Source organism: Cyprinus carpio, chromosome A20, assembly GCF_018340385.1.
Source record: "Cyprinus carpio isolate SPL01 chromosome A20, ASM1834038v1, whole genome shotgun sequence".
In the NCBI taxonomy this organism is placed as follows: Eukaryota; Metazoa; Chordata; class Actinopteri; order Cypriniformes; family Cyprinidae; genus Cyprinus; species Cyprinus carpio.
This window is the reverse complement of record NC_056591.1, coordinates 6,278,362-6,303,187: the sequence shown is the minus strand read 5'-3', so window position 1 is coordinate 6,303,187 and position 24,826 is coordinate 6,278,362. Positions and strand designations below refer to the sequence as shown.

At 38.4% G+C, this 24,826-nt stretch overlaps 1 protein-coding gene across 1 annotated transcript; it reads left to right on the top strand.

Annotated features, from left to right (window-relative positions):
- Window positions 1-10,212: 10,212 nt before the first annotated feature.
- Window positions 10,213-24,427, top strand: LOC109112958 (T-cell activation Rho GTPase-activating protein-like). The gene is made up of 14 exons (XM_042777226.1): window positions 10,213-10,389; window positions 13,212-13,297; window positions 13,641-13,811; window positions 17,485-17,649; window positions 19,150-19,191; window positions 19,476-19,560; window positions 19,750-19,800; window positions 20,050-20,119; window positions 20,340-20,488; window positions 20,939-21,100; window positions 21,230-21,339; window positions 21,669-21,849; window positions 22,209-22,317; window positions 23,244-24,427. Exons 1-14 carry the CDS (start codon window positions 10,342-10,344, stop codon window positions 24,425-24,427), a joined length of 2,613 nt encoding a protein of 870 aa, XP_042633160.1. The 5' UTR covers window positions 10,213-10,341.
- The last annotated feature ends 399 nt before the right edge of the window (window positions 24,428-24,826 follow it).

Here is a 24,826-nt window from a genome sequence, read left to right as displayed (position 1 = left end):
TCAGTTATTGATGTTTCTGGTCTCCTAATGGAGGCGTATGTTCAAATCCCACTTCTGACAAAGGTTCTTTTAGAGTGACCAGACTAGAAATAGAATTGTAAGTAATATTGAGACAGTAAATGATATATTTTAGATACTTTATTTTGCTTCTGATGAACTCCAGTGATAGAATTGCCCTTCCCATACTTGTATGAAATTATCAGAACTGCTGAGTATTCTAAATTGTTAGACTCAATGGGTTTCCACCTTCTCATTTGCTAAGGTTTCTGGTCTCCATATATATGCATGGGTTCAAATCCCACTTCTGACAAAAGCTCTTTTAGAGTGACCAGACTAGAAATAGTATTGGAAGTAATGTTGAGATAATAAATTATATGGACTGTGACAATTTATTGAATGGACTAATATTAAATGGACAAATGTGAAAAGTGAGAAAACTTTGCACAACAGAGAAAGTGGTTTCTTATTTATGTCTGCCTAATATCAATGACGAGGATGTACTACAAAAACTGTTAAGCTAGGGAGTTACACCGATACTGCTGCTGAGAAGGAGGTATTACCCAGGTGGCAGATGGAACAAGATTTATAAGAGTCAAATTCCCTAAGGAGATGGTGTCACTTCCATATAACACCCATTTTGAAACAGAGGAAGGAGCACAGATTTTCAGAGTCATTCATGATCAGCAAGTAAAAATATGCAGAATTTTTTCACGTGCTGAACATGAAAAGAAAGACTGCCCCCAACTAACGTGCAGAGAATGCCTGGGTGGGGCAGGTGCATTATGCACGGGACTGTACAGCCGCGAGGTGCCAAGGCTGCAGAAAGGCATTGCTAAGATGCACATGTGAAACAGATGAAGAGGATAATGAGGAAATGGAGATAGAGACACAAAATGAAGTTTTTGGAGGAGGCTGATGAAGGCAATGCATCACAACAAACAAACAGATTAACAAGGGATATACTGAGCAGTGAAGGAAAAGGAGAAGAAGAAGAGTAAGCAAGTGAAAATGAGCAGGATGAAGAGGTGATGACTGGACTACAACTATCTGTGAACAATGTGGAGCAGGATGTGATGGAAAATTAAGATAACAATGGAACAAAGTATAACCCTGGAAGAGGTAAGCAACACTGGGGAGAAAAAAAAAAGGATTTATGGAAATAAACGTTTTTGAGCAGGGGGACTAAAATGAAAAAAAGAAGGGAAAAAAATACAGGACAAATAAACATTGAAAAAGTATTGGAAAGACAAAGAATGCGAAGAAAATCTAAAGAAAGAAAGAGGAAGAAAGCTGAGATGATTGCTTTAAAGATGTTGATTTGAGAGCGACTGAACAAAAGTGATGTGGGTTTTGATTTGTTTTTATGTCTTTTTTCTTTTGTTTATGAGTCAACTGAGTCTAGTGTCAATCAATGTAAGAGGACTGTCAACTAGAAGTAAATTTGAAAATGTAATTTATTTAACATGAAGAGTGATATAATATATACACGAGACTGGATAGAATGAAGACATTGTTAATGGTTTTAGGAAAATACGGAACGGAGGAATTTTTTACAATATTGACCCAAACAGGAGAAAAGGAGTAGCAATTTTAATTAGAGGGGGAGCAACAGCAAAAATAACAGAAATGTTCACAGATAATATGAAGATTATTGGCAGTTAAAGTCAAAAGCAAAGAAGAAGAATTTATTATATGTACTATTCATGCACCAGATGAAGGCTTAGAAAGAGTCACATTTTTAAGTGTTTTAATAGATGGTTATACAAATGTGATTCAAAAACACAATTATTTAGCCACATGGAGGTAAAGAAAATAGAGCAAAAAGAGAATATTCCAGAAGGCAAATTGTGAACACAGTCTCAAAGCAAAGTAGACTTGATTTGGTTTTATGTAACAGACTGTTAGAATTGTTCATCTCAAAAGTATTTTATAAAATGTTCAGTGAAAGTGATCATGATTTTTTTTAAATGTTGAGAGAGGTCCAGGGGTGTGGGTTTTCAATGCAGAACTTAAAATTTTTTTTTAAAAAAATGGGTCTTACAAAATGTAAATAGAAAATTTTATAATAAATAACATAACCAATATCTTATACGAAGAAGCAAAAAGTGTGTGGTGGGAACACTTGGAAAAAAAGCTATAAAAATATACACTGAATATTCAAAAAGAATGCAAAAAGCAAAGAAAAGTAAGAAATAAGGAATGGGAAAAAGAAATAAAAAAGGTGCCTGAAGGAAAGATGGACGTGACGAAAATAGTGTTTTTAGAAGAAGAATTTAGGAAAATAGAGGAGGAAAAGTGCAGGGGAGCTAAAATAAGAAGTAGAGTGAAAAATACAGTAGAGGGAGAAAGAAGTACGAAATTCTTTTATGAGTTGGAGAAAACAAGAAAACTGTAAAGAGGACGCAGTGTCCGAAGTAGAATCCATTTGCAGAGGATTTATCGAGCAGCAACAGAAACAAACATATATCGTAGACAGGCAGTGGGTCAATACCAGAAAATCAGTCCAATCTGTGAACATAAAAAACAGAGAATCCAAAGGCAAAGTGGCAGGCAGGCAATAGGTCTAAACACAGTATTCAGTCCAATCAGACAGCGAAATCAGAAGGGATAATCCGGATAAACAAAGACAAACAGGCAGAATCATACACATGGTCAGCAAACACGAAAACAAGGAAAACACTCAGTAAGGCAGTGTAACTGGCAATACTTCGCAAAGCATGGATGTAGCTTCTCTGGCTAAATAGTCACCAAACAGGAAGTCAAGGTAGAAGCAGCAGAGGGAGCTGATCTCAGTCAGTATTCAGGGGATGGCTCCCTCTGCTGGCGTGGCATTACAAAAACATACAGAACTGATCAAAAGTATATTAAAAGATGGGAAAGTTGTGAAGGAAAAACAATGTATGTTGAATGAAGTGAAGGATTTTTATACTACTTTATTAAAAAAAAATTATATAAATGTGAAAGATTAAGAGTTTTTATTGAATCAAATTCAAGTGCAAGTAAATGAAAAAGATAAGAGAATGTGTAATGATGTATGAAGAGGAAATTGAAGAGGCTAATTGAATAATGGGAAAGGTCCAGGCCTAGATGGCTTAACATCTTAGTTTTTAAAAATGTTTTAACACCTATTCTGCACAATGTATTTGCGGAAATTTTTAAGCAAAAGAAATTTAGTGAAAGCATGAAGAAAGGAATAAGAATAAAGGGGATAAAGAAGATCTTAAAAATTACAGACCGTTGAGTATGCTAAATACTGACTATAAGATTTTGGCTAAGATCTTGGCAAACAGCAGAAGACATAACTGCACAAAGCTTTGGCTGTCTCCAGGGCTGTGGGTACCCTTACCAAAAAGTAGTATACTTCAAGTTTATTTTATTAAGTATACTTAAGTAAAGTTCAAGTATATTTAGACTTTGTAAGTATAAGTCAAGTATACTTAAATGTCATTTTAAGTATATTTCTGAGGAGTACATAAAGCCCATTTCTGAGAAGTACATAAAAAGTAAACTAAAAGCATACTTTCCTATTTTTAGTTTAAAAGAAGTATACTAATAGCACACTTGAATAAACTTCTTTTTCGTAAGGATAGCTTGGGTAATGGTATGAGATGACAGGATTTGAAGAAACAATCAATGAAAGTGAGAATGGTGGTATTGCCTTTGGACTTGGGGAGGTCAGTGATGAAATCTATGGCAATGTGGGACCATGGTCTCTGAGGAACGGGAAGTGGTTGTAGTAGAACTGCAGGCATCTGCTTAGAGGATTTAGAGGTGTTACAGATTACACAGTCCTTAATGAAAGTAATTGTGTCAGTGCGAAGTGAGGGCCACCAGAATTTATTAGATAGGAGTTGAATGGATGCAGTTATTCCTGGATGACCGGAGCTGGGGTGATCATGAACTTGTTGAATGACTCGCTCCCTCACGGTAGGAGGTACAAAGGTACTGTTGGGTGGACAGTCAGCAGATATGAGGTCAGTGCTCTGTGTCTCTGCAATCTCCATCATTATGTCCCACTGCACTGGTGCTACGATGAGAGTGGTAGGTAAGATGGGGTCTGGTGAAAGGGGTTGGTATGCTGACTCAAATTGGTGAGAAAGTGCATCTGCCTTGGTGTTTTTGGAACCGGGATGATATGTTGCTGTGAACTGGAACCGTGTGAAGAAAAGGGCCCACCTGGCCTGTCTGTGAATGAGTCTTTTAGCACTGCTAAAATATTCCAGATTACAATGATCAGTAACATTTACATTTAATCATTATTTCGTATTGTAAGAACTGAGAAAGGAAACTTGGATACCTCAAGCCAGTGTCGCCCATGGTTTCCTGCATCATAATTCTGCTCTGCTTGATTTAGGTTGAGTGAGAAGTAAGCACAGGAAAGAAGCTTGGGAGGACTGCCATGACGTTGTGAAAGGACTGCCCCCACCCCTATGCTGGAGGCATCTATTTCTACAACAAACTCCTTCTCAGGGTCAGGGTGATGCAGCATGGGTGCAGTGGCGAACCGTTCCTTGAGGTGATTGAATGCCCTCTCCGCAGCAGGTGAGCAGGATAAACGATCTCCCTTCTTTTTAATCATTGATGTAAGGGTGGATGCCACTGAGCTGAAGTCTCTGATTAATCGCCTGTAAAAGTTGACAAAACCGAGGAATCTCTGCTTCTCCTTGATAGTCGTAGGACAGGGCCAGTTCAAGACAGCTTGTACCTTTCGATCATCCATTGCTTCTCCCTCTGGACTGACAGCATACCTCAGAAACGTGCTGGAAGTGCTTGGAACAGCTCGGACATGGCTAATGTGCGTCTCAAGCACGTCAGAGTAGACAAGAATGTCATCCATGTAGACTATGACCCATCTGTTCAGCATGTCACGAAATACATTTATGAATGACTGATAGATTAAGGGACTGTTAACAAGCCTGAATGGCATAACCCGGTACTCATAGTGCCCAGACGTGGTAGAAAATGCTGTTTTCCACTCATCCCCCCCTCTGATGTGGATCAAGTTGTAAGCATTGCGCAGATCAAGTTTAGTGAAGTACTTAGCTGAGCGAAGTCATTCAAGGGATGAGGGAACGAGAGACGGAGGGTATTGGAATTTAACAGTTACCTCATTTAAACATCTATAATCAATGCAGGGCCGAAGACTCCCATCTTTCTTCTTGACAAAGAAGAATCCAGCAGATGCAGGAGAGGTAGATGGAACGATGAAACCTTTAGCTAGTTCCTCCTCTATGTAAGCCTTCATTGATTCAGTTTCTGGTTGTGAGAGGGGAAAGATTTGACCTTTAGGAGGTGTGATGCCAGGAAGTAGGTTAATTCTACAGTCGCTGGATCGATGAGGGGGAAGTTGGGTGGCTTTGGCCTTCCTGAATCCTGCTAGATCAACATAATCAGAGGGGATGTCAGTTGAGTGTGAGGGTTCCATTTTAATGGTAGCTACTTGAGGTAACGAGAGTTCAGGCATCTGGAGACACTAAATGAAACACTTGGCTGACCACTGTGTGATTTGACCCTCTGTCCATGAGATCAGTGGTCCGTGTTGTTGATGCCAGGGAAGGCCTAGAACGACTGGGTTGTTAGGAGCTTGTATGATGTAGAAACAAATGACTTCAGAGTGCATGGCACCAGTGGTCAGGCAGATGTCACTGGTGGTGTGTTGGGAGACCACTGGGCGCTGGTCAGGTCCATCTAGCGCTGCCACTGCCAGGGGAGACTTACAGGGTTTGAGAGGGAATCTTATGAATCTTAGAAAATCTGCATCCATAAAATTTCCTGCAGCTCCAGAATCAGCTAAAGCCATTGTCTCTATCACTACATCACTAGAGGTTAATTTGACAGGTACTTTTACACATCTTGAAGAACGTGAAAACTGACTCACCGCAGTGGAAGAGTGTTGTTTGGGTTGTGTAGGACAGGAGTTCCTCAGGTGACCTTCTTGGCCGCAGTAAAGACAATGATTCTGGCGATAATGGAGATCTCTCTCCTCTGGAGAGATGCATGCATGCCCCACTTGCATTGCTTCTTCCTCAGGAAGAGTCGAGGGACTTGGTGAAAGGGGCGTTGAACCCCGGCAAGGTCTTCTAAAATGCATCAGATGGTCAACGCGAATGGCGAGATCAATCAGTTGATTCAGAGTTCTCCCCTCGTCTCGACAAGCGAGCTCTGCTTGTAACTCAGGATTCAGTCCCTTGCGAAAATGCAGCTTTTAAGGATCATCAGGCCATCCAGTTTGAGCAGCCAGAGTCCGAAATGTCAGAGCAAATTCAGCTACCAAACTCCTGCTCTGACGCAGCATGAGAATCTGCTTGCCTGCTCCATCTCCCCCTCCAGGTAATTCAAACGCCTCACGAAAGCGCCATAAAAAACTCAAATGAGGGAAAGACTGGCCGATCAAAATTCCATACTACGGTGGCCCAGTCCAGTGCTTTGCCAGTTAAGAGAGAGCATACAAAAGCAATGTGACTTACCTCGGTGGGGTATAACATGGGTTGTTGTGAAACAAACAGGGAACATTGTAGTAAAAAACCCTTACATTTTGATGAGGTGCCGTCAGATTTCTCTGGGTAGGCTAGGTGAGGACTGGCCGTGAAGTTGCTAGGAGAAGGTGCTTGGGGGGCTGGATTTAATGGCAGCAAGGCAGACTCGGATGACGGTGGCCTAAATGTTTGCAGAGTTATTACCAATTCCTTCCGTGAGAGATGTGAGGCGTGTGAGCTGTTGCTGATGGACGGACAGCACATTTGCCTGGGCAGAGACCTCGGTGGCGAGTCTGAAGACAGTTGCTGGATCCAGTTCTGGCGAAGTCTTCTGTAATGATGGGTCAACAGAGTGAAAATCCATTTGTAACTTTTAATGGTAAAAGCACGGTTGTACAGGCACAGATCAGTAACAGCAAACAGGGTTATCAGAGGCGAGACAAAGGCAAATACTTGAGGCAGACAAGAGATCAGGGCAGGCAGCTAGTAGAGTAAACAACAGTCCAAAAACAGAGCAGAGGGTCAAAAAGGTAAGCAGCAAATAATCCACAACGATAGAAACAGTCCAGGGTCATACACAGAAATCCAATGGAAAAAGGTAGTAAACACTCAGAGATGCCAGCCAGGGAAAAACAAGACTTCGCAATGAGAGTGTGTGAAACAGTGGCTTAAATAGTCCCATGAAAGCACATCAGGTGTGCTCGTAATCAGAGTCAGGTGTGGAATGATGGGAAATGGAGTTCAGGGAGGAAAGTCAATATTCGGGTGATGGCAGGCTCTGGTGACGATCAGAGAGAACCACAGAAGCCAAATTCGTTACAATAACCAATCACACACTATGCTGTTGAGCTTATGAATGCAATGGCCAATCAGAGACGTTCAGATGAGTCATCGCTAAAATGCCTGAATACCTCTTTCTGGCGAATTCTCTCGTCAGAAACAACAAAGTGCAAATGTGTGTACGAATCTGTAAAATATTAATTTCATAGTGTGAACAGCTTCAGTGATTTTAATGGGAGTTTTTGAGAAGGCTTGAACTAGACTATCAGTGAAAATGTTCTTTGATAATGTCAATGTTCTTTGCTCTCTTTCTATAAAATGAAAGTGTTTTGATTAGCAGCCCAACTTCCAATGTTTTTATTCTCATTAACTTTCAATATTAAATTCACATTAAATATAAACTCAGTCATATTATAAACATGTTATGGCATGATAGATTTAGTTTGTCTCAGTTTCATCTGTTTCTTCATTTAATCACAGACAGATTTGATGATGGTGAGGTCAGATCTCCATGTGGAGCACCGGCTGTTGTCAGACTGCTTGTGCATTCAAAAATCTCACTAGATTATTATTCAAATTAATGGCAAAATGAATGTTTGGAAATGTAAACTGACATTTTCTACTGACACACTACAGCAAAAGATAGAAATAACTGACCGAACACCATTCTATGGGGTGAAAATACTAACGTGACTAAGACTTTTGCACAGTACTGTATATCTGTTAATTAAGTAAACGGACAGGTTTTTATGCATAGTTAATAGATTACATTATTAGGTTACTTTGACCATCGGCCACTATAGAGCAACATTATAAAGGTGAGAATCAAGATGTTTCATGATATAGTTAATGCGTATGGGAATGTTTCGAATAAAAAGGAAAAATAAATAAATAAAACATAGGTGCTGTTGTGGCTTCTGTGTGTCACATGATGACCCCCCCCCCCCCCCAACTCATGACCCCTCAAAAATAATGAGTGCATGACGCCCCTGGTGGAGATGGGTGGGTTTAGGGATCAGAGGGTGGAGACGGGTAGGTTTAGGTATATGTAAAGTGGGAGGAGTTGGATCTGGATCCAACCACGCCCCTGGATCTTGTGTTCTGCAGTGAGGACCATCTCCGCAAATGTCACTCTCTGACAGCAGGTGACGCTTATGGAACAGCATGTATTTATAGGCTGCTGCCCCTTTAAGACCGAATGCAGGGATCCAATAAAATGATGCTTGAGATTTCTTTCACCACTATTCACATTCACTTAAGACATAACCGACTGTGTTTACGAGAATACTCGCCGAGACAGTTATTTTGAGATAATTGTGTGTGTGTATGTGTTGATTCAGATGCAAGGATATGCGAAAGAGGAATCAATTCTGAGTACGCGCATTGTCTGAAACGCAGTTCTCTGTGCACGCTTTGAATGAGTGCGTGAAGCTCAGAATGCACGTGAATGGTTTAAAACACTTGAATGTTTAAATCAGCAAGACTTAAAAAAACAAGTGCAAACAATCAACTATGATCCGTTTTACCCCTACAAGCTAGTGAACAAAGCAAATCAAGAAAAGGAATTTTATATCACTGTTCAAAATAGCCTGTTGTGCAGGGCGATGATACATTTTGGTAGCCCGAATGGAAAACACAATAGCCCCAGGACGTCGGGCTAGCGATTTTGCGAGCCCTGTGAAGTAATTATAAGAAAATAAATAACATATTTTGGATCCTTTATTTTTTCATTTGACCAACATCACTGATAGATTTGGCCTTCATATCCTTGAAGAAATGTTTCAGAAGGGCTGAGTCGTCTAAGATGCCAGACTCAAGGCATCACCCTTCCCAGTTGCTGAGGTTTCTGGTCTCCAAATGGAGGTGTGGGTTCGAAACTCACTTTTAACAATGGCTCTTTTAGAGTGACCAGACTACAATTAGAATTGGAAGTAATGTTGAGACAGTAAATGCTATATTTTCGATCCTTTATTTTGCTTCTGACCAACTCCAGTGATGGAATTGCCTTTCACATTCTTGCATGAAATTGTCAGAACGCCAGAGTAGTCTAAGATGCTAGACTCAAGGCAGTTCCACCTTCTCAGTTGCTGAGGTTTCTGGTCTCCAAATGGAGGTGTAGAATCAAATCCCACTTCTGACAAAGGCTCTTTTAGAGTGACCAGACTAGAAATAGAATTGAAAGTAATGTTGTCATAAATGTGATCCTTATTTTGCTTTTGACCAACTCCAGTGATAGAATTGCCCTACAAATCCTTGCATGAATGTGTCAGAATGGCCTAAATCATAGTTGATTCAATAACATTACCAATGTTTGTTGTTGTTGTTGTTGTTTTGTTTTGTTTTTTTGAGAAATTCAACGTGGTTACAACACTGAAACATCATCATTTTGTAATGCTGATTAACTAACATTACAGTTGTTTTGTTTTTGTTGCCACTGTAAGCTACTATACCACTGTAGCATTTCCATGTCTCAACAGACACACTTTGGTAGGTATCTTTCAAAGTGTTTAATTTCTGTGCTACCATTCTAGCATCACCAAACAGTATTGAAAATAAATAAATAATAATGATGATGATGATTATGGTGATGATGATGATGATGATGATGATGATTGTTTGCACAAGTATACTCTATCACTCTGGCTGTACCATCAGTTCAGGTGGGGTTTGCTTGTTTGGTGGGTTTAGGTCAGTCTTGTTCCTTTGTTGTGATTTTAAACCACTAAACTAATGTTGTTATTGTGAGAGCTGATCATCATTAGCTTGTAAACAAGGAAGCAGCAGCTTCAATTGTATCAGGGGAAAACATGGCTAAAAAAGCCCAAAGAATAAGTGGCTGCCACAGCGGGCAGGTTTGGCCTAGGTCAAGCGGAACCCCTCTCTCCTCCCATTTGTCCTCCCTGGTCCTCCATTGTTCTCAGCCTCATTAGTTACTGCTGAAGATGCCAGTCAAGAGAACCCAGCATTCATTTTAAACTGGACCGCAAGCAGGGTGCTGAAAACTCCTCTCAAAGAGTCCAGATTAAAACAGGATAAACCGTGAGAGACTCTGGACGCAGGCTGTGCTGTTGAAAAGGTGCTCAGGATGAGGAGGAGAGGAAGTTATGATGGGACCACTGCCCCCATACAGCCAGTGAGTAACTCTGAGGGTAGCTTTTAAAATAACCAATAAAAATTCTTAGAATTCCATTTTCCTAATGTAATTCTATTATAAACAAGCTAATTCAAAGACTAGCTTTGCATTGTCAAGTTCCACATTCATAATTTTGTGCTAATTAGCTTTGAAATAAACTATTACAGTATTAGCAGATGTTTGTGCCATGTTTGTACATTATGTGGACTAAAGCTGGATTAAGTGGCTTATTTTAAAATATGGCCATTGTTTGAAATAACTATTTACACAAAAGCACATATTACCATGGCAGTTAAGTAATTTATTTATTTACTTACTTACTTACTTACTTATTTAGCAAGCAAGCACTTATTTTCGTGCCTAAATATTTACATTTTCCGAGACTATTCAGAGACTATAGCTTCTCATTCTCAAGTTTCACACTTAGAATATTATAAAAAAAAAATTCTGTCTGTTATATTAACTATAATATGAACTATTATAGCATAATTACATGTTTATACAACGTTTTATATATGATGTTTATGCAAGTTTTAGACAACTTTAGAGGCAATATTTTAATTTTAACAGTGATAATTAAGGTTAAAGTGGGATATTGTGAGTGCAGTCTGCCTTGCCATCACTTCAGTGTTATACACTTAATAGTCCCATACAGGAGAATACCATTTCTAATAGAGAAATCCGATGGCATATTGACTTTGCTATGAATAAAGTGACTATTTCTCCTTTTTGCAGCCAGAGTTCATTGCCAATCTCAGACAGACTGATTAATTGGCTCCATGCTATACAAATGACACAGTATTGTTTTTCACTGGCTGTGTGAACAAGTGATCGTTGTTTGGGACCACATAATTGCCCCAGAATTCAATAGTGTGGAAAAATAGGTTCCAGGAAGGCTCTGTAATTATGTCATGTTGTATTAATATATACTAAATAACTGATGCATGCTGTGCTTGAATAGTTTTTGCTTCTAGTGAGATTCTTAAACCCTGATGAATATTAAACACATACTAAAGGGAATTCTTAATTGTTAAGATATATGAAAGCATAATTAATCATGTATGCATTGACAGTCTACACAATCACTTTAGAAATGTGTTTTCATAATCCAACAGGCATGCTTTTCTTCTATGAACTAAATAGGAAAATTTTCTGTTGTTGGCTTCACATGTAAAAATAGATGGATATATTATAATACATGCAATTTGAGTGACAATAGCCTCTACACCAAATAAAGTTTTTTTTTTTTTTTTTTTTTTTTTTACAAAAATGTCTCTAGAAAACAATGTTCTAAAAAATACCTCTAGACTCAATTGTTTGCATTTGTTAGATATTTTGTATGTCACCTAAAGGACCAAAATGCTATTCGGGGTCACTGTGTGTCAGGATTTAGCCTGAATTTCACTGAAGAAGCCAAATCGGTTAAGATCAGTGACTAGTTTTGTGATAAAAAAGAAAAGATGATGAAAGAGGAGGTCTAATTTTGCATAAAGTGTAAATGACCCTTGCTCAGATTAATGAACTTTTACAAAGTGTGTAAAATGCAGTTCAGTCTGAGCCAAGTCTAGTCCTACTAAGGGAACAGAATGTTCAGTCTCATTTTAGATGGTTTACAAAAAAAAAAAAAAAAAAAAAAAAAACTGATTTATTTGAAAAGAAATAATGAGACCCTGCACTTGAAAGATCAGGGATTAGTCCTGCTTTCTGCACTAGTGATTCATTCCTTAACCAACAGGAGGTGCACAAACAAAGCAGTTGTGTAAAGACTGAAAAGACGATTGCAGAATCGTCAGTAACTACTATTAAAAAACATGATTTATGTGGGTGACCCCTAAACTTTCTCCTTTCTCAATGCTCTGAATCCCTACTGCGTTAAAGACAATAAACATCGGAAATGCTGAATTGTCCTTTTATTACTGCTGTGCATTTTGAGGTTAGTTCAAACTCTTGTCTTATGGCCTTGCTTTGAGAGTATTTACATGTCCTTTAAATACTGCTCTAATGCAGTAGTCTGCCTTTAAAGACATTAACCTGCACATCTCTTAAAGATCAGTATGTTTACTCTCTCTGCTCGGTTTCTATGGAAATGGAAACGCAGATGGTCATTTCCTGTCTTAAGTTCCCTAATCTTGTTCGATTGAGCTGTCATGGAAAAACAGACAAGTTATCTGAAAGCTTTGATGGGTCATTCTCTTATTTAAGTCTTCGGGCTTTAGAGAATCCATAGAATTATAGTCAATACCATCTGATGTTTTATGGCTCTATGGCTGAATTTTGGCTTGTGAGAATTCAAAGTACCTCATTAATTAATTGTCCTGTGCACATATTCATGGATGTGATTTGTCATTAAACATTTTTCACGATACTTTTTTTCTGTTTTTTTTTTTTTAACAAAACAAACAGCTGTACATGGCAACAGTTTCAAACTTCACACAACCTCCATTCTTCACACCAATAAGTTTCAGTGTAAAATTCAGTTCCACTGGGAAGAAGATCCAGCAAAACAACATTTTTTTTAATTTTTTATTTCTTTTCAGAAATTCACAAAGAAGGATTATTTTTGTGTTTCATTATTTAACACACAGTTGTGATGACATAACTTTAAACATACAGCACCTGACTGTGTAAAGTAAATTTTGGAAGCTGAAGATGCATTATCTGACTCTTTTATCAGCTCAATATAAACGCTTTTTATTATTCAATAATATACCTGCATTTATTCCTACAGTTTGCAGTTCAATTATTTGAATAAATAAATGTTTTAATTAACTAAATAAGTAAAATAAAAGAACAATGAATAAAATAACGGCTGCTCTATACAGCACCTGCGGGGTCTGGCTCAGAGGAGACGTTCTGCTCCAAACCTGGTGCTGGGGAAAGCTCTAGGAATGTCTTGGAGCCCAATAAGGTATGTTTTATAAAATACTTAAATAAATACAAATCTATTGTTGTTCTTTTGTGAAATGTAATAATCTTTCAGTACAGATAGATCATGAAACTAATGGTTTAAACATAGATTAAATATTTCAACTCAGAAAGTCAGAAAATTGTGTGATTTGTGCAAAGAATAATTCATAGGATTTTCTTTCAGATATTTAATGTGCTATATTGTTCATTGATATTTTTACAAAGCACCTTTAACCCAAAGCAACCACACACTATTGGACTTTCCCAACTTTACTATTTTTAATTCATCTGTGGTCGTAGTTGTTGAGTTGGTGGTTTATAGTGAGAACTTTACTCATCTTCAGGGAGGAAGCTCAGTGTCTAGTGGCGGTGGATCAGTGTCCCTTTGTGCTGGGACTGACCAGTGAGCACTCAGAGCTGATTCTGGATGAATGTGCTCAGCTGACCGAAGGACTGAAGACCAGGGAAAGACACCTCTTCCTCCTCAGTGATGCCCTGGTCATTGCCAAGCTCAAGTAAGAATTGTGAAATCTGCTGATATGCCCAAAACGCAATCGCAGAGGGGGCCTGATTCAATATGCTGTTCAGGGGGCCCAGAAACCATAGCAGTGCCCCTGCTCAAATGCATTTATACACAAACTAAAAGTGTCCATAAACCATGAAGTGATCTTGCTATATTTACAGCAACTTTCATTTTTGATATGATATGGGAATCACCTAGCAAACAAAGATTTGTGATGGGATTCCCCCACAATCAAGTTTAGGCTAAATATATTATTTTGGCATCACTATATATTATATGTCTTTAAATGCTATGTTCAACATTTATATTAATCATTTAATTCGATGCACTTAGTACATACAGTACATATGAAACAACATCTGCAAATCATTTATTTATGTTTTTTAAACAGACTGAAAATGTATCTTAATTCCCAGGTATTTTGTCTTATCGTTTTTATTATTTAAACCAGTCCCTAACCTTAGCCATACGTATCCCACCTCAACAGTAGCAAAAGTGTTTTGCAAAACAATAGTACATTTATTTTAAGAAAATAGTAAATTGGAACCTTTATTTATTTATGATACAGTATGATTCGCTCATTTAATAAAAAACAAATCAGGATTCTTTGTTGTCATATTATCTTTACCACACCTTTAATTACTGGGTCAAATTTGACATGCATTGATCCACATTAATACAAAAATCTATAAATTTATACATTCATGGTTGTGCAGCCTACCTATTTAGTACAGATACAGGTCTTAAAAAATAAATAAATAAAAATAAAAAAAATATAAGGAATTACCTAAATTAATATGTTTGTATTCTAGTTTTAGAAGAATATGTTAAAGGGACTATAACTTACAGTAAATATGTACCTTAATATACCTTAATGTTTATTAATGTTGTATATCTTAAATAAGAAATAATTAATCATTAACAATTTTACACAATACCCTTTTAAAACACCAAATTAATTCAAACTTTATAAGATTATTCATTGCTATATCTTAATGTATATTTTTGGGTCGAATTTGCTTCCTAGTTTTAGTTTTAAAAGAGAGATAAAGTTGCATTTACAAAGCAATTTGAAAAATCTTGGGCACATGTTTAAATGCACTAGCTTGGCTCTGGCATGCTCTTGTTTCATTGTCATTTGTAAACTTGGTGACCTTTATCTGTGATTTATTCCTACACAGCCGAGAGATTTCATGCAGGTTTGATCTGTCCTGCACACATAGCTCTTCCGCTGCTACAGTAGTTCTATATTGACTGTTTCCTTCAGTGTCGACTAGCTGTTTGACCTTAATGTGATAGAGAACAGAGAAGATGCTTGGATGGTTCAGCTGCTTGGTCACCGCTTGTGTAAACTCCCATTAGGATCTGAGAAAGCCAATAACCTTAGCTGCAGTTAAGAGACAATTCAAATACTCCAGTGAGTTTTAATGATCAAAATGTTGCTAAAAAAAAACATTATTTTGTATATTTTGTGTAATTAAATGTGTTTATGCGGTTTAAGGTTCAAAAAACACATTATTTTCCACATACTGTACATTATTGTTTCTCCTCTATGCCCTGCCTTCTGAAACACGTTGATTTTTACAAAGCTCATCGTTCTGAAAAGTGAGGTGTGCTCCGATTGGCCAGCTATCCAGTGCTTTCTGATTGAACGGAAATGTTACGGCCCTCGCCATACTGTGATGCGTGTCACGTTCCAGTCCTCGCGCCCCCCAGCTCTGCATATTTCGCACGTCACTCTTTGTTAACACACCTGAGTCAGATAATCAGCTGGTTAGAAGTGACCTCTGTGCATGAACTGTGTTCCCATTGACATGGTCCCTACACAGTGTTCATGCATTGCACTGCACACATCTGAATATTTGGGTTGAAGTGTTCTGGAACAGTGTTGTAAATACAACTTAACCACTGATTTTCTAGTTGTGTCCTCTTTTGGAAGGCCAAACAAAGCATTTTCAGTTTCACAACGAAACAGCGTCTCCACAACATGGCGGCGGCAACAGCGAGAATCAAAGTTACGACTTCTTTCTTTGCATGAACATTTGGGCAGCATTATGCATATCTTCCCACATCGTGACGTAGACGTGGGGGCGTGTTTAAACGAGGTGTTTTAGGAGGGTGTGGTTGACTCTTAACTTTTATAAAGAATATCTCTTTAGTCTTTGCTATTAGTCTTTTAGATCTTCTTTATGCACCAAGAGCTTGTAACACTCCAAAGAGAAAGGAAAACTTGAAATCGCATCATATGACTCCTTTAATCTGCAGAGAACCGTTGCAATTACATAACACAGGACCCATGGTGAGGCTTATTCAATACATGTTGCTTCAGAGATGCTGAAGTCACAAACACAGCAAATAAAAAATCTTAAATCATAACACACAGAATGCACACATGCATTTTTTGTCAGATGCTTGTCTTTGGTTTATTGTGAATTTGTGATAATCTTAGTTTTATTTTATTTTCAGTTTTTTTAAGCAGTGTCCCTTAACCATCTCAATGAAATGAACATGTCATTGAAAAAGGGAATTAAGCTACTTCCCTTTTTTTCTAAATGTGGCATCTAAAGTAAATGCTGGTGTTGCATTAGTTTCATTCACTATTGACTTTTAAGCAGCTGTTATATATGAATAAACTGAAATATAGAAGTATAAAATAAGTACTTTATGAAGTTTGATATAATCAAACTAGTTCTAATCTTATGGTGGTGATGATGATGACGATGATGATGATGATGATGATGTTAAAGGTACATCAGGGATGTCCCCAATGAGGTAAAAGGCCATTTTGAATTTGTCCCATAATAGTAAATGAATATCAACAACAAAAACCATGACATTACTTTCCCAAACACCTGTTTGTCAACTGTAAACTTTACTTGAACTTTGCAGTTACGAAGTGCAATGACAGACTTTACACATTTGTGAACTAACATTCTGATTTAATACTTTGTAAAATGTTGCCAAGCACACTTTCTTCATCACTGTCTCAAAACATGTGATGGTTTCAAACATTTGTTTCAGTTTTGTTTTAAATATGATTAAATCAACAGTTTTTTTTTTTTTTTTTTTTTTAGGTTACTACGTTGTTTGGGTCAAGGTCAGAAAGGGATTTGGAACAGAATGAGGGTGGTTAACTGATGAAAGAATGCTCATTTTTGAGTGAACTATCCCTGTAAATATATATTTCTATATCAAGAGTACTTTTATTTAGTAAAATAATTTACCATGTCACCAGGGGCCCAAGTGTAGGGTTTGCCTTTACCCTACACTTGGGCCCCTGGTGACATGGTAAATTATTAAGTGTTGGATGAAAGTGTAGGGTTAAGACATTTAAAGATTATAATTTTTTGTGACAAGACAAATATAAAAATTTTAAAACTTTGGTTTTCTGTTTTAAAATGGCAACATAAATACCATGCCATCTTACATTTATGTGTTATTATGTATATTCATTGTAAACTGTATGGGAGCCTGTCAGAGTTTATTTTGTAATGCGTTAACTGTACATTATGCCTTACATCATCCCTCACTGATTAAGAATAATAAAAGATTGCACACAATAGTGTATGCCTGTCCAAATGTAGTTTACAGTACATGTGTCCGGAGAACATCACCATATTGCAAAACATAACAAGACAATAAAACTGAGATTCCTGTGTTTACAGGTCAAATGCAAGTTACAGACTGAAACACAGGATTGATCTCAAGGACCTGTGGGTGTGCAGCTTTGAAAATGATGATGACGAGGCAGAGGACGAAGATACAGATGTTGATCTAAGAACATCTATCATATTGGCTTGGTCTGTTTCTCTGTGCTTGGCCTCATTCTGGTGATTTTTTATTATTATTATTATTTTCTTTTCATTTCTTTTCAAAACTAAGCTTGCAAGACAGTAGCTCTCCAGGATTATTATTGATCACTCACGCGAATATGTTCACACAACCATGTTACAAACAGCAGAGTATGTGGGTAGTCTGTGGGCATGTTGCTGATGCTGAAACCAGGTTTCTAACCAAAGACATACACAGCCAGGACGCTACTGTTAGCATATTACGGCAAAGCACAGGGTAGTTAGAGCAGGTGTATAAGGTCTTTGTGCAGTCATTCCGAGATAAAGAGTAGGTGTTTTTCACAGCCTTGGTTGAAAGTGTGGTATGTAGGTGTTCTCACAGGTGTTGGTAGTTGGTTGCACCACTGAAGAGCAACTTGTAAAACAAAGTTTGCCTGACTTGAACAAGTAGAACCCATTAATGCAATAAAATAAGAAAGCAGAAATAGCAGATCATACACACTGCTTTGCACAACATGAGTACGTGGTTTAAGGCAGAAGCCATGAAAGGGAAGTCAGTGATGATCTTCCATGAGTATTATTTGGCAGTTTGTAGTTAGATACAGTCACATGATTTAAAAGTCAACAGAGGCCTTCCAATAACACCACAACACTTAATAGAAATCAAGGCAATGATTTGGAAGAGAAAGAAGAACTTTATAATTCACTTAAAAGTGTTGGGTACTAATGATATTGCAGGTTGCTTCAAATCTTAAAAGTATATATTTATATATTTATATATTTATATATATTAGTTTTCCATAAATGCTGGTCAGTAAATTTGGCAGTTTTTAAGTCCTATTTGAGTGGGTTAAGAAAGCAAAAAGTTAAAGCTTAGCTAATTGTATTTACTTGCAGTTAACATGGAATGAAATGTCCGAAGACACTTTTTTTTTTTTCTTTTTTTTTTTGTTGCCAGTCAATATTTTTCAATCAATCAGTCAATCAATCAATCAATCAATCAATCAATCTTTTTAGTGTTATTGTGATACAAAAATGTTAAAGATTAGTATTTGCTATTTCCTAAAACAAATATTCAGTGGATAACTCATATAGTTATATAGAAATCTTAATGTGTATTTTACATTTATACACCTAACCTCACACCTAAAGTGTAATACTAGATGTTATAAAGGCAGAACTTAAAAAAAAAATGCAGAAAGGATCCATGTCTTATACTAATCCAAAAATGTAAATGTATACACACGTTTTACAGTCATCCAGTCTACAGGTTTTATTAGGCCTAACCTACCTTGCATCTATGAACTGCAAGTCGCAGAGATAAAGTTTCCACTTGTCGCCAAGCCACACTCTGAAATGAGGAAGTGGTAGCTGTCGCTGTGATGCTGCTTCCTGCCCTCATGACTCACTGAGACTTTCCTGCCCTTTCTGATGTAAAGAGGTCGAGACAGTGTGGCCTCTTCATATTCACAACATATTCACGCGCACTGCACTCTCTGTGGATTACTAACTCACACCATGCTGTTCTCTCACTTGCAGTCTTCCTGAGCTAAAGGACCACTGGCTAGATACTCTACACAGGTGAGGTGTCGTTTGGTACATGTCATGATTGCAAAAGGGGAACATACTAAATAAGAAATTCAGAAATTTTCATTCAACTTAAATTAAGCTAAATATATGACTATTACAAGTGGAATTAGACTTCTGAACCCTACTGAAAATGCATATCTCTTTAGTTAATGACGCTAAAGTGTAATAACATGTTTACCAGCTGTGTACTCAAAAGAGTTTTTGTGTACTTATTGCTGTAAGTCACTATACGTGATGTGCATAACAGAAAAAGTCAATTTCAAATGTCATGGCAGGAAAACTTCAGAGGCAAGGTCGAGGACAGGCAGCACTTCTCCACCGCCCAGCGTCCTCATGAAGGTGCTGAGTGGCAATACCACGGTACGCATTCCTCTGTTACTGATTTGTTAACTTAAGTGATCAGCTTTCATAAATGCTTGGAATGGGATATTTTTTCTTCTGTGGCTTTTATCACAGAATGCGTAAGCCTTGGCCCTGGTCTGTGTAAGGAAATATATTTTGGGTCTCACGGTACTGACAATACTGAACTGACATTATTTTTTCTTACAGAATAAAACTCTAAGTGGAGTTGGGATGGACTCAGCAGAGTTGCCTTTTGATGTGAGCACTCAGTATTTCTCATTTTCATCTCTTCATATTAGATTTATGCTCTTGACAAACACTTTTTTTTTTGTAATAAATTATTTCCAATGACACTTGAAAATGACTGGAGCAACAACAACAACAACAAAAAGGACGCTAAAATGAATGAAAAAGTCTATCTTAGTTTTGACAGTTGCATGTGTGTAATTTGTAGTCACACCCTACTACTACTTCATGTCCTCATGACAAACATGTGCCTGTTCCCAGGGCAACGGCAAAATCTCCACCCTCTCGAAGCAGTTTCATAACCAGGAGGCGCATACACAGCAGCCTATTGGTGAGTTTAAATTAGTCAAAATGGCTGTTTGAAACCACATGTTGAGTTGCGTGCTCGCCAGAAAAAAACAAAACAAAAAAAAAACAGTGAAACTGAGTGGGAGTGAAAAAAAAAATTGTGCAAGAAAACAAAGGTGTGAAAAACTAAGTCTTTAATGGTAAACTCAGCAAAATATAAATCATTTGAAGTGTTTCTAATAATATGCTTTTCTTGGCTTCAGGAGAGAATGGAAGCAAAAGGAACTTTTTCTTGAAGTTGAAGAGAAGCTCCACCAACTCAAGTGTACCTGCTCATCCTGAGTCCAGTGCAAAGAACTTGCTGTTTGGACGACATCTCCCAGATGATGCCACACTTCCAAAACCAATTACTGTACGTCAGTGTATTGTATTGATGTATTATTGTTTACTTCATGATTTGATGAGGATGATGATACACATGATTTTTATTTTTTTGTCCAAGAACATGTAAAAAGTAATCTGTCTACAAAAACATCTGCACCACAGATGCATTCAGTACAGTAGCACATGTAATGTTTCTTTTTATAGGCGTTGTGCAGTTTCAGAAGTGTTCAAGATCATTTTGATTAAAGACAAAAATATGGCCAAAGCTACAGCAGGTTTAGTAGGTTTTGCAGAATCATTCAAAATCCTTGCCAAACAGACCTTGGAAACTGATGGCATACAAAAAAATTGAAGTAGACATGGTGATGTCATCTCAAAAGTAAAACTGTTTCAGACGTCTAGTGAGTCATTAGGATGAAAGATTATGATGTCAGTAGAAGATTTCCTCAAACTTCTCATGTTTTTGGTCCTCCAACAGGAAATACTACTGTTGTTGTTCAGGAAGGGTCCATTTACTGTGGGTGTCTTTAGAGTCTCATGTAACAGCAAAAACCTGAATGCTCTCAAAGATCAGCTGAACTCTGGAGCCCAGGTGGACATGGAAGCCCTGCCTGTGACACTCTTGGTTGGACTATTGAAGGTGAATAATACTCCATGTTTACAGTAGGCTCGGCCTTTGCCTATGTCTGTCTCCTGTCAACACCCCTTTTTCCGTTATGACATGCCTGTGAAACAAGGAATCATTTCTTTATTTTTAATGTACTTACAGATTTTCCTGAAGGAACTCCCTGGAGGCCTGCTGGTATTTGAGCACTATGAAAGCTGGACCAGTGCTCTGGAAAAGGAGAGGACAGAGGATGCTCAGAGAGAGCTGAGGAGGTAAGCAGGAATCTTTCTCTCGTGACCTAGCAGTAAAATCACTGTAAGGTCAGAATGGGTAGAGAGAAACTGGCATGAGATGTGGGGGCTGTTAAAAAAAAAAAAGTCCCTGGCACAGGCAGGGTGGTAGAAACGGGGCTTTTCTGTGGACTTTCTATGTACTCTTCAGAGATTTGAAAATAGGGAAATTAGAAGCTTAAGTCTGACCACAAAATGTCAGAAGAACATCACCATAAAAAACTCAATCAACCCTCAACAAAAAAAAAACAAAAATTTTTTAACATAAAAACCACAAAACTCATAATTTTTCTTTTGTTCTCAACTCTCAGAATGGCCGAGAAGTTGCCCAAAGCAAACAGTCTCCTCCTGCAGCACCTGCTGTGCCTGTTTCACCACATCAGTATGCATTCAGAAACCAACAAAATGGATGCCAGGAACTTGGCAGTGTGCATTGCTCCAACCTTGCTGCATCGTGACAGCCAGCCCCTTGACAGAGATGTTGTAGCAAAGGTCAGACACGGTCCTTTTTGGCCTTTTTATAAGAAACTTCTAAAAAATCTGTTATGTCATGAAATTCTTTCTCTTGGGGTCTGTCTTGGTTCTGGAAACATGAGCCTGTAGCGCTAAACTTAGCTCTGGATCAGTGTTTTAGCGAGAACGTCAGAAGTGTTTTTGTTGTGTTTTTTTTTTTTTTTTGAAACTCCTCTGCAGTCTCATTTTGACTAATCTTTTGACACTGCCGTATGCATGATGCGGTTTTAGATGCATAGAAACCACAACACCAAAAGCACTGTGACACTGAGTTGCACACAAAACTAAATACATTACAGCATATTTAATAAACATTTTTCTTCTGTGTTTTTATTAAGGCCACACATCTTATCCAGTTCCTAATTGAAAATTGCTGTGAGGTATTTGGAAATGCTATCCTGAAGCTTTTTGAGGATTTGGAGGATCAGGAGTCCATAGACAAATCAGGTAAATAAATCTTAACTATTTTTTTTTTTAATAATAGAAATATCATTCTCAAATGTACATTAAGATCTATGCACCATTTATGAGCTCTTTCAGGTGCTACATCAGGTCATTTTAGTTCTCAATACCTTTACTCAATATCTACCCAATCAAGAGCTCCATTTATGATTTTGATGTTGACCACAAAGTCTCAACAGGATGCTCACTAAACTATTATTGTAAAGAGAATTTCTGGCGTTAATACTTTGGCATTTAAAAATATGGCCTAAAAGCAGATGTTTCTGCAACCCTAGTGTGGCCAAATCTAATTGCATTACCTCAATCCTTGTTAGAAATATGGAACATGGTAGATCATTAGCTTTTGGAAGCTTAGCATTAGCTAGTTTGTTCAGCTTGACCTAATGGTTAGAGAATTGGACTTGTAACCAGAAGGTCGCAAGATCGAGTCTCGGTGCTGGCAGGAGTTGTAGGTGGGTGGGGAGTGAATGAACAGCGCTCTCTTCCACCCTCAATACCCATGGCTGAAGTGACCTTGAGCAAGGCACTGAACCCCCAGTTGCTTCCCGGGCGCTGGATATATAGCTGCCCACTGCTCTGGGTGTGTGTTCACTTCTCACTGCTGTGTGTGTGCACTTGGATGGGTTAAATGCAGAGCACCAATTCCAAGTATGGGTTACCACACTTGGCAAATGTCACAACTTTCATTTTCATGTTACATAATCTACCATGTTTCAATACACAGCTACCAAGTTAGGGTGGACTTGTTAGCAAGTAAAAGTCTAAAATTTACCAAAAGCATCACCCATAGTCTCGCCCCAACCAGTAAATGTTGCTGTGTTGAGCTGCTTGGAATGCTCCAATGAACAGAGCATTGTTTTGATAGCATGACACAACCACTCAGACCTTTGACATTGACTTATTTTCTACAGATTCAGCCTCCTTGATGTCCCCTGATATCTCCTTCGATGTCCACCGGCATGATTCAGCATACGACAGCACAGATCCCGATGTTGATTGTGACTGTGTAGAAGCTGAGAGCCAGACTCAAGAGGACAACATGCCACATGGGAGCCCAGGCCTATGCAAGCTAGAACGCTCTGACATTCATTCTTGTTCCTCTGACGCTATATTTGATACTTTCACGAAACCTTTCAATCGGCGGTGCTCTGAGCCCTCCATTTTTCCTTCTGCCCCCATAATGGGTTTAAGAGAGCTTGCCCGCAGCCATGACGACTTTTCAACAGAAAAGGAAGACTTTGACGACCAACCACTCAAGAAGCAGAACTCGGATGACTCTTTCTTGCATCCCCACCGCTGTGAGAACAGAAGATCCCAGATGTTTCTCAAGAAACTGGTCGGGAACATGGACTTGCCGATCAGTGTGTCTTCTCCAACATCTAAGGCTGGTTCCTGCCAATCGTTTTGTTCCTCAGATAGCACCTCCTCAAATCTCTCAGAGCAATCAATAACCACGTCACCCCTGCCATCCCCCGCAAGCCCCCGCAAGTCTACTAGGCATTCATCCTTTATGAGTAAATCTAGACACAGCAATGGCCAAGGAGACCTGGAAGTGAACCGGCGATCCCTCTCACTGAGGGCCAAAAGCCTTGGAAACTTTACATTTATCAGAGCCAGTCTGAAAAAAGGGGAGTCCCAGAAGGAAGTTGTCTTCCCTTGTGAAACTCTCCAAGAGGACTCACAAAATGAGACAGACAACATTGATGAGCTTGTTCGGCGACGTCGGCCTCTCTCCGCCATCGAAGTCTTCCAACATGTGGATAGTCGTATGCCATGCAGCCCCCCATCCTATGAGCAGGCGCTGCAGACCGGAGCACAACCGGCCCCTCCAGAGTACAGGGCCATGACGGTCCAACACGCCCGAGAGCTTGGCAGGAAATCCCGCCCCATATCCATGAACGACTACCTACTGGACAATTACAAAGTTAACCAATCCATAGAAACCATAGAAACATTCACAGAAAGTGTTCGATTAGAAGAACCACAGCTGGTGTCGTTCCGGCAGAGGGCCATGTCTGAGTCAGTGTCCCAGTCGAGGCATGAACAAGTGTCCCGCAGGTGTACCCATCCTTTAATAGATCACCTACTCAAATGAAAATTAATCTTAAGTGTTATTTTCATAATCTCAATACCAAAACTCAACTCCTGCTAAGATTTAAAGATGAAGTGTGTAATTTGCTTGTGATTAGCATCAGCAAGTGGAATTGCAAAAACAATGATTGTTTTCTAACAAGTTTCCCAAACACTCCACACACTGGTCAGATAGCCATGTCCCAAACTTACATAATTGGTTGAACCATTGTTGCTGTGTTGTGCTGGACAGGATGATTAACCAAGCAGAGTAATGTTCTGATAGTGCCACAATGTTTACACTTTCCAGAAAAATCAACCCATAATAGCTTACTTATAGTTAACTCTTAAATTAAGCACTGATAGGGGAACATATTTTTAAAACAGAAAAATTGCACACTTCAGCTTTAAAATAGCCTGCAAC